This window comes from Phaethon lepturus, unplaced genomic scaffold (genome assembly GCF_000687285.1).
Source record: "Phaethon lepturus isolate BGI_N335 unplaced genomic scaffold, ASM68728v1 scaffold11504, whole genome shotgun sequence".
Lineage (NCBI taxonomy): Eukaryota > Metazoa > Chordata > Aves > Phaethontiformes > Phaethontidae > Phaethon > Phaethon lepturus.
The window spans coordinates 24,689-35,524 of record NW_010532752.1 but is presented as its reverse complement, the minus strand read 5'-3'; the positions used below and the strand labels follow the sequence as shown (position 1 = coordinate 35,524).

General features: G+C 43.7%; 1 protein-coding gene across 1 annotated transcript in view; it reads left to right on the top strand.

Annotated features, from left to right (window-relative positions):
• Window positions 1–3,439: 3,439 nt before the first annotated feature.
• The window catches only part of LOC104619162 (cytochrome P450 2K4-like), an 8,733-nt gene continuing 1,336 nt past the window's right edge, over window positions 3,440–10,836 (top strand). Inside the window, exons 1-7 of the mRNA XM_010284948.1 lie at window positions 3,440–3,801; window positions 5,117–5,285; window positions 6,471–6,620; window positions 7,703–7,863; window positions 8,514–8,687; window positions 9,287–9,428; window positions 9,599–9,783. Of these exons, the coding sequence (XP_010283250.1) occupies window positions 3,616–3,801; window positions 5,117–5,285; window positions 6,471–6,620; window positions 7,703–7,863; window positions 8,514–8,687; window positions 9,287–9,428; window positions 9,599–9,783 (1,167 nt within the window). The 5' untranslated portion in view covers window positions 3,440–3,615. The remainder of the gene's footprint in view (window positions 3,802–5,116; window positions 5,286–6,470; window positions 6,621–7,702; window positions 7,864–8,513; window positions 8,688–9,286; window positions 9,429–9,598; window positions 9,784–10,836) is intronic.

The following is a 10,836-nucleotide window of genomic DNA, read 5'->3' as shown; positions in this document are numbered from 1 at the left end:
CTTAGATAAGTGCCTCAGCTCAAGACAGATTAATCCAGGCCTTAAGGTTTGACCACACTTACATGAAAAGATGCAACACAGAATTTTCCCAGCATGTTTCAGACTGCTTTCCACCCCGAATAAACTCTCTCTATGCAACAGACAGTGCACAAAGATGTCTGTGGTGGTGTCATCAGGAGATTAAATACAGCAGGTTTTGGCTTTCTGGATAACCGTTGTTTAATCAGAGCTTTAAACATGACTCTCTGTTCAATGTGACTGTGCCCTTGAAGTGTATGATTTGTTTATTTTAAGGTTCTTTACTTTAATCACTCACCTCCGTACTTCAGATGTCAGTGGCATTTGGTTCTCTGTCTTAAGGTGTTTTTTTGGTTGGTAATTTCCAAGTTAATCAAAGCTTTGAATATCCTGAGTCAGCAGAGCTTGTTTTGTACACAGTTACAACTTCTGTGTAATGTGTTACTGGACATGACGGGGAGGTGTCCAGCCTTACGGAAACTTAAACTGTTTTGTTAAGAACCCTTTTGCTCGTCAGGAGCCATACACTGGCAGGAAAGGAAAGCACAAGACACAGAGTAGAGGATGAGCTTTGAGGATGGGACTGAAAAGTAAACCAAAATTAAAATGTAACTACTCTAAACTTGAGGTTCGTGACAATTAGCATTTCTTTTCTTTCTCATAAAAGACTGCCAATATTTTACCCTCTCCAATAACCACTGAATACTCTTTCTGCCTTACCTTTGCTCTCACCGTGATTTTTTACATAAAAAAGCTTTAAAAAGGTATATTTTTTTAAGTGAGTAAAAATGTATTCAGTATAGATATTTATTAAGCTGTGCATAAAAATATCTGAAAAAGATGAGTTAAATGGTAGCAACTGTGCATAACTTTCAACTTGAAATTAGATATTTTTCTTTTTTGAAAGAGATTAAATACAGATAGATTAAATTTTAATGAAATGAAGCAAAGGAGTTAGACTTCAAGAAATATAAAGTTTTGTCTTATTGTTATTTCCTCTTATTAGCAAATATTTCTTATTTAAACTAACCAAAGGTCAAGCTTATTGACACCCAGCCCTTTTCCAAAACACCAGTGGATGATTGTAACTTTGAAGACTGTCTTGAAGATATTCAGTACTACCTCTTTCAGAGCAATATCAGTAATTTCGGTAATGGAATACAAATACTGTATTTCATTACTGAAAGGCAAATTTATTTTAAAGCCATTTACTGAACATTTGCCTATAAAATTTCTTTTAACATTTGTATTCAAATCTGTTGCTGATTAAATGCATGTATTGAATTATCAGATGATCAATTGTATTTGTTTGATATTTCTCAGGGACATACGGTCTTCTTTGTCTCTTACTAGGATCAACCTGTTCAGTAAGTATGTATGGTAAGGCTCTTGCCAAAAGAGAGCTCTTCCCGTTCTTCACAAGCCTCCTGCAGAAGTTCACCATTCACCCTCCCCTAGGAGTCTCCCTCTAAGACCTCTTCCCCGCCATTGGGTTTTCCATCCACTCAAAGCCTTGTAAGGTCTACACTACACCTTCCTAGAGCTTTTCTCAGATGTATTTCTGACTCAGAAACAAAACCCGCATACATTCAGTACAAAATATGTTAACAGTCCACTGCCACATGTGTCCCAACACCCATGCATCTTCTCATCAAGTGAACAGGCCAGCGATCAGTCTCCGGTACTGCACAAATCACATACCCACACAACGATGAAAAAATATTGGTAATGTACTGATAATTTCACTTGTTGCTGAGCAGTCAAGGTCAGTCCAGCTTCTCGTGCTGCCTTGCCAGCAAGCAGGCTGGGGGTGCACGGGGAGCTGGGAGGGGACATGGCCAGGACAGCTGACCCGGGCTGGCCAAAGGAGTATTCCATACCATATGACATCATGTTCAGTATATTAACCTGGGGCAAAGAAGGAGGGGGAGAGAGGACTTTCAGAGTTATAGTGTCTGTCTTCCCAAGTAACCATTACACATGATGGAGCCCTGCTTTCCTGGAGATGGGTGAACACCTGCCTGCCCATGAGAAGTGGTGAATTAACTCCTTATTTTGCTCTGATTCTGCTTTACCTATCAAACCGTCTTTATCTCAACCCATGAGTTTTCTCACTTTTATTTTTCCGATTCTCTCCCCTGTTCCACTGTGGCGGAGTGGGCAAGTGGCTGTGTGGTGCTTAGTTACCCGCTGGGCTTAAACCATGACACATTCACAGCCTGTCACTCATGTCTGTGACAATCTCACCCTGCTCACCTCACTCACTACCTGCCAGCACTGCAGGAGCCAGAGACCTGCTGGAGGAAATCAGGACTGAGCAGGCAAGGGCAATGGGGTGACAGCAGTTGCCTCCTTCTCCCACTGCATTTCAAGAGACACCCCTAGCTCCCACAGTGACCTTCCAATAAACCTGAAGGTCTTGTACTTGTGCTTGTTCTGAAACTCTGCAGACCTAATCTTGAGCCCATCCCTTGGGAAACAACTCAGAATTGCTGCTTGCTTTCATATCTCAAGAGTCAGCATCTGACTCATTGTTTGTCAATAATTTAATCCCAGATATATGTAGAAAGAATGACATTCTCAGTGCCTTTTTACCTCCTTTGTGGAGGTGGAGCAGGAACAGGCCAACTGGCAAACAGCTTGACATAGGCCCTGAGCTTTTTCCAGGACATCTTCCAGGTAGGTGAAATGTCCTGGTCTTTCTTCCAGAGACCTGGAGGCAGCAGCAGACTCAAGGCAAGCCAGTACAAGAGCAGGCGTGCTCTCACTCCTCTTCCAGGCTCACGGCCAGGTGCCCGTTCTATTTCCCTCTAGGTCTCTGCACCCTCATCACCTGGGGGGCTGACTCCTCTCCTATACCTTTGGTCACATCTCTGCAGGAATCCTGATGCCTTAAAGAGTCAAGGATAAGGGGCTCAGCCTGGGCACCTGACCTCGCACATCCTTCACTTTCTTGCCTGAAGGTCATGTACATTTTAGTTCTCTACACTTCGACTAGAAAACTCTTGCAAACAATGTACTTGGCACTGAGTTGTTCTTCTCTTAATTCTGATCAATGCAGCTTTCCATTATAGGACCCTCAGCACATCAAGTCCATAAACCCACATTCAAGTTATTCAAGAGGAATCTTCACAACGGTCTCAGATCCCCAGTCAGCTGAACTTCTGCTCTTGTCAGGACCTGGCAACCCCACCATCTTCCATAAAGTGAGAACGGAAAACCTGAACAACCAGTGGAATCTCTTTCTCCTTCCCCCACATCCTCCCAGTCTAAACGTTCAAGGTAATGTTTGAGTTATTGTTTCTAAGCTGGACTTATGCCCACAGACATCTCTGCCAACACACAGGACCAGTTTAGACATTACCCTTTAAACAGTAACCCGCATAGGGTAAAGTGAGTGCACATGATGGTGAGAATGCCTAGCAAAGATTCCCCAAGAGTAAACCCCAGACAGGCATTTCTGCCATTTCTTAGAGGTGAAGCTCATATCTCTGTATGTGTAGCAGTGCCATTAATGCTTGAAACTCTTAATTTCTGACAGGAGATTGCACTTTGTCTGAATTTTCATCTTCTGGGCTAAGCCTCTGCTGAAAGACAATGGATTGGGTCAATCTTGTTCCCGTAGGGTTACTGTTTATACTCATTCTCCTGCTGATTCTGAAAAGACAGCACGTTTGGAAGAGCCACACAACAGAAAACTTCCCCCCAGGACCCAGGCCTTTACCCATCATTGGAAACCTGCACATCGTCGATCTGAAGAGACCTTACCTGACAATGCTAGAGGTAACTTCTGTTGTTCCTTTTCTTAGAGTTCTCTGTCTAAGGCAGTCACTGACCCCCCAAAAGGGGGAAATTTTTTTCTCTGGACAAGTAGGTTGCAAATGCAGCAGAATTCATTATCTGCAGTAATGACTCTTCCTATCACATGAACTTGTGTCAGTGAAGGGGAATTGACTTCCAGACACATCAAGAGAATTGACCTATTTCTGTGGAACACAGGAAATGCTGAGGTTCTCCAGACAAGGGTAGCTAGAAGAGAGTGGCCCTACAGTTTCTACAGGAGATTCCACCCGGGGCTGCTGAAACATTTAGGGAAGAGACCAGAACTTTCTGGGGGCTGTTTGGTGGACTGAGCCATTGGGGAACTGACAGAAAACAGCTTCTTGATCCTCTCCCTTTATTCTCACCATGAAGGAGGAACTTTCCTGATTTCCCAAAGCAAAGTAGGAAATGAACAAACACTACTTATTCTTTCATATCTGGTAGCTGTAAACTCCAGGACGCCAGGGGAGATGGTGTGTGACAGTCAGATAGCACGTGATTTTTGGGGTCCTCTCACTGCACTACTCCTCAAAGCCATGAACAGCAAACCTAAGAGTTTTAGACAGTTCCTGTGCTCTTCTGTACTACCACCTTGAAAACTGCTCTCTTTCTGGGTTGGGGAACATTTCCAACATATCCCCTATGAGTTCCCGGCTTCTCAATCAAAAGCTAACTACAGAGTCCATGGAGTGGACACAGTTACCTCATAACTCAAAACGAGCCATTCTTAACCTGCTTTCCTGGATTTCCTTCCCATGTGAGCCATGGAGCCTATTCCCACCTGGTGGCTGCAGCTCTTGCACCTTGTCACTAAAGGCAGTAATTCCTATTGTATTGTACATACTGTAGTATGCCTAAAGGCATAACTCCAGAATATCTAAGAGTTGTTACTCATGATTCCAGCTGATTCGTACCTCCCTAGATTTGTATAGCAGGAACTGAACAGGTTTTGCCACAATTACTGAGAAATTCGCTCTCCATTTGCCTCTTCAGAGGAACACAGGACCAAACCTGTCTGCTCTTCAACCTTTCCTTTAGCCCCTCTAAAATCTGTTACTCACATACGTAGCGGAACATTACAGACCCCATTGTGATTCTTTTTCTTCATAAGAGCTCGAGTATTTGTATAACAAATTCTCCACATTTTGGACAGTGAATGAACAGCCAATGTCATGCAGGAAAGAGAACGTTAAACCTGCTGAAAAACAAGTATTTTGAGCTTGCACACAACCATCTGAAAATCATCTTCTTTTATTGTCCCCTTTCACCCCACTAGCTATCCAAAACCTATGGCCCAGTCTTCAGCATTCAGATGGGACTAAGGAAAATCGTGGTGCTATCAGGATATGACGCAGTGAAGGAAGCTCTGGTGAACCAAGCAGATGCATTTGCAGGGAGACCTAAAATAAAAGTCGTTGAAGAAACAGGAAAAGGAAACAGAAAAGGTGAGTGTGCTGTCCTGTCCCCCATAAATCTGCCTTCTGCAAAGAAGAATGAGACTTTCTCCCTGGAGAGGAGAATGCAGAACGTTTCACTTTGTTTTGCTAAGCATGTGAGGCAATGGACGTGAGGGGGAAATTGAACAATGTGTCGTGATACGCATCGGGGATAAGGAGAGGTGATGCTCCTAATTTACACATAAGTATGAAATTTAGAGGTCTGAATCTGCAGCGGAGTCTTCCCTTAGAGGTTACATGTTGACAAGCTGACATGGGGGTATCTCCTGATCTCTTCTCACAAAGGTCACCCCTGCAGCCACCCAGCTACCAAAACCTTGCCACATAAACCCAATACAAGTTGGCAGAGAAGTGTCTACTACATCAGCAGCACTGACTTCAAATACTCCTTGTGAGATTGATATTATTGAATGCGTCTTTTAAATTTTCCAGTTCAATTTACATTTGATAATAAATCTCTCTTTAAGAGAGAATAAACAATAACCCAAGCCTTTAGCTTGCTTCCCCAGAGAGAGCTCACTCTTCCTCTGAGTTCTTTTGGTGCAGATTTCACTCTCCAAAGGTGTGAGACCCTGAACCTGATCTTTCAATTCACATAAATATTGATGGGATACATGGAAGTAGGGACATGAAAGGTTGTCATCTGCTGACAGGAAAGCAAGGGTGAGCACATTTGTATCTTGTGACTAGCTCTGAGTAACCAATGTATTGTTAAATACCAACCAATCTGCAAATGGTTTTTTTCCCTCACTAGGGACAACTTCTTGAACAAGACTCTAAGCAAGAATAAGAGAGCATGATAGGTGCAAGGAGAGTGAATAGAAGCACCAGCTGGACTGAAACTTCTCTGGAGATGCCACTGAGAATTCTCTGTAGCTTTTCTAGTGTATAGGGGGGTGGGATTACCCCCACCAAATGGGGAGATTTTCCAAACAGATGCCCATATTTGAGGTTTCATTTACTCTCTACAGTCTATGTAAGACCACAGGTGCTCTTGAGAACAAACGCATCTCACCTAAGGGAGTCATCCAAGGTTAATGTGGACACACAACATGTATTGAGAGCTTGATAGGTTTCCTGCCAGCACTCGCCTTTACCAGGATTCAGGGCAGATGAGGAGTCTTTGTTCTCATGATGAAATTTCTAGTTCTGTGTTTTCCTTTTACATTTCAGGAGTTATATTTTCTGATGGAGAAAACTGGAAAGTGATGCGAAGATTTACTCTTACAACCTTACGAGACTTTGGAATGGGCAAGAAGGCCATAGAGGATCGTGTAGTAGAAGAGTATGGATGCCTGGCAGACACCATAGAGGCACAGAAAGGTGGGGGGAATCTTACCTTCATAACACTCTGATTTTCCTTAAGCCTCCTACAAAAATGCCAAGGGTCAAGGAAGAAGAGTCTCTGAACTCTTTCAGGTATCTACCTTTCTCCAGCACCCATGCTCCAAGGAGTTTATACGAACCGTCTGTCTCTTTACCTGGCAATGGCCTGACATGCAAATGAAAAGCATTCAGTTGAGGCACTGGAAGTCAAACAAGGAGTCAGACATCAAACAGCACATCTGAGAATAGTAATCTGTTCCTTCAATGTGCAGCGACTCTGATTGATTTAGTGGTATTGGGAGAGCAGAAGGCTATTGCAAGGACTTGCATACCTATACTAAAAAATTGATTGTCCCTAAAGTCACATGCCTGGGAAACCCCTTTCAATGGGAGACAGAACATCCAGTTACACATTTAACCAGCATCATTCAAGATTATTTCTCACTAGGCTCAGTTACCAACAGCAGGACTTCAGTAGATATCTCTTTCAACCAAGCAGACTTGTGATAAAAACATATTTCTGCATCATCATTCTAGTTTGGGCTTCAAGTCCTCACCCTGAACGCCTGAAAGCAGGAGTTGTGTCCAGCTGCAAAGGGGATGCACCAGAGGGATGTAGAAGCTGTAGAAGTAAGAGCCCCAGCAGAAAAGATTGAGTGACCAGGAGTTAAGAGATTGGACCTAAAGGGCCTAAAGGGACACAGTCCAACTCTGAAAGAATAGTGGTGATAAGGGACAGCCCAGGATAGCACTGATGGGGGAACCAGTAATGCTGAGTTTCCTTTATACCATGAAACTTTAAGATCATGTATGCCCAAACAGAGCTGCCTGGGGAAGGGCCACAAAGACGCAGGGCCGTAATAGTTTGGAGAAAATGGAGGGGAACACAAAGGACTTGCATTCAGTCTCTGGTCTGTCAAAATGCCATTAGGGACCTGTGAACCTTGAGATGGGAGAACCTTTCCTATGGTCAGCTCTGTGCATATCATGTCCCAGACTTCACTGAGCCTCTGCATGATAATTTAATTAATTACAATAACTGTTGACTTTGTTGTTTGCATCACCTTTTCCCATGCCAGGGAAGCCCCTTGAGATGACTCTGATGATGAATGCTGCTGTTGCTAATGTGATCGTATCCATATTGCTTGGAAAGCGATATGACTATGAAGACCCCACATTCAAAAGGCTTCTGTCATTGGCGAACGAAAATGTCAGGATTTTTGGAAGTCCATCAGTTTCGGTAATTTATACTGTTTGAATATTGTTCTTCAAAAGCATGATTATACATGGACACCTCTCCAACTCTGATCGTCGCAACACATTTATCTGTACATGACAAGTGCACCCTGAAATGGCAGAAAGTGGGCCTCCGATGTTATTTATGGGTTTCTCTTAGCAGTATAGCCTGGGAAATTATAAGCTTCTCCCTTCAGAAGAATTGAACAACATGTAATAGGATACAAGGATTGTGTCCCCTACAATAGAACTTGGTCATTATTCCCCATCTCCCGTTACAAACAAGGTCAAAATCAGTGTGGGAATGCCTGTAACTGCCTTTTAAACTTGAGACTCCCAATTCTAATGAGTGTGGAGAGGAGAGATGAATTCTCTAGGAGTGGAGAGGTAGGAAATGGTGTCAAGGATATATGCACAAACATGGTAATTCTAAGCCATCATCAACTAGTGTGATTACTACTCAGTGTAAGAGGGAATAAATTTTAACCATTTTACACAGCTGGCCAGGGAAAAAGGAGGACAAAGGAACATATTGCATCTTGAGTATAAGGCTATGCAGCATGTTTTGTAAGGGCTTTTCTTAATGTACACTTGAACTGTAGTACAGCTGCTTAACAGCTGTTTTTTCTTCCTTGTAATCTCCACATCTTGCAGATGTACAACACATTCCCAGTCCTTGGATTCCTCCTGAAGGACCACAAAATTTTTATCCAGAATGTCAAAGAAATCAATACTTTTATCAAGGTGACTTTCATAGAACATCTCAAAACCTTGGACAGAAATGACCAGAGGAGCTTCATTGACACTTTCCTCGTGAGACAACAAGAGGTAATTGAATCCTAGCAGCTTCTTCAAATCTCCTTATTTTCCTTTCAAGGCTTGGCAGATAAACAAATGTTCTTCAGCAGAGAACTAGCACATGCAAAAGTCCTACCAAAAACTGTGATCAGGCTAAAAGACTGTGCAGTCATTGCAGCTAGGAGATAAGCTGATGACAGACAAGCATCTTTTATGCATTCCCAGTAATTTATCAGGAAAGTACAAAACACTATTTCAGCAAGCAAAGCATGAAAAGCTGTCTTTACTTGTAGTTTAAAATCCCTTTCTGTACCCCAGCATTTCTGACTCTTCTTTCGAATTCACATCCCCCTTCACAGAGACATACCCAGTAAAAGCTCTAGGCCCAGGACTCTTTGGTACGTATTTCTCAGTTTCAGTTGCCAGCTAACACAAGATTTCATTTAACTGCTTCAATAAAACTCAGCTTAGAACAGGTTTCTCAAGACATCTCCTCAAATCTTTCTTATGCTTTACACTTAACTCCTCCCTCAGGCCTGCATATGAAAGTTTTTCCCTGTTCTCCAACAAAAAAGAGTTCCTTCTTGAATCTTTAATTAGCTGATAATATTATTGTTTTGTATCTCCAGGAGAATGGAAAGGCCAATGGATATTTCCATGATGAAAACTTAACTGAGGTTGTGAGAAATCTGTTTGTAGCTGGCATGGAGACCACATCCACCACTTTGCGCTGGGGCCTTCTGCTCATGATGAAATACCCTGAAATTCAGAGTAAGTGGAAACTAGACAATCAGCAGCTTCCTGTTCATCATGTCACTTCAAATGTGACTTCACATTGAGCAGGGCTGAACAAAAAGTGAATTCTCCACATCCCCCTGTTCTAGCAGGAGAAAGAGACATGCAAGTGATCTATCTATTTATGATCCCTATCCCTTTCACAGAAAAAGTCCAAGAAGAGATAGAGCGAGTGATAGGGTCAACCCCACCACGGATTGAGCATCGAATTCAAATGCCATATACAGATGCTGTTGTCCATGAAATTCAAAGGTTTGCTAATATCTTGCCATTGAACGTGCCTCATGAGACCACTGAAGATGTGACTCTCAAAGGCTATTTCATTCCCAAGGTGAGACAACCTCTCCACTACTTTTCTTCCCTCTGTCCCCAGTGTAACATATCTCCCTTTCAAGTCCTGCTTGCATCCAAGGATGCTTGCTCACACTGGGGTCCTCACAGTTATTTTGGCAGGAGCTCCCCTATCAAAGTGGGTGTTTTGAGCTCCAACACTCGACGTTCCTCTGATGGTGATAGCAACACCATCCTCAGTGCAATAACTTACTCTAAGCTCATGGCTTAAACAGCTGCACTCTTCATTCGGTAAAGAACTGGCTGGATGGCTGAGCCCAGAGAGTTGTGGTGAATGGAGTTAAATCCACTTGGCGGCCGGTCACAAGCGGTGTTCCCCAGGGCTCGGTTCTGGGACTGGTCTTGTTTAATACCTTTATCAATGATCTGGATGAGGGGATCGAGTGCTCCCTCAGTAAGTTTGCAGATGACACCAAGCTGGGTGAGAGTGTTGATCTGCTGGAGGGTAGGAGGGCTCTGCAGAGGGATCTGGACAGGCTGGATTGATGGGCATTCGTCAACTGTATGAGGTTTAATAAGGTCAAGTGCTGGGTCCTGCACTTGGGTCACAACAACCCCACGCAACGCTACAGGCTTGGGGAGGAGTGGCTGGAGAGCTGCCCAGCGGAAAAGGACCTGGGGGTGCTGGTTGACAGCCGGCTGAACATGAGCCGGCAGTGTGCCCAGGTGGCCAAGAAGGCCAACAGCATCCTGGCCTGTATCAGCACTAGTGTGACCAGCAGGAGTAGGGCAGGGATCGTGCCCCTGTACTCGGCACTGGTGAGGCCGCACCTTGAATCCTGTGTTGAGTGTTGGGCCCCTCAGTACAAGAAGGACATTGAGGTGCTTGAATATGTCCAGAGGAGGGCAACGGAGCTGGTGAGGGGTCTGGAGAACATGCTTTATTGTTCTCCAAGAACAAGAACATGGAGTGGCTGAGGAAAATGGAGAAGAGGCGGCTGAGGGGAGGCTTTATCACTCTCTACCACTACCTGAAAGGGGGTTGTGGTGAGGGGGGTGTTGGTCTCTTCTCCCAAGTAACCAGTGATAGGAC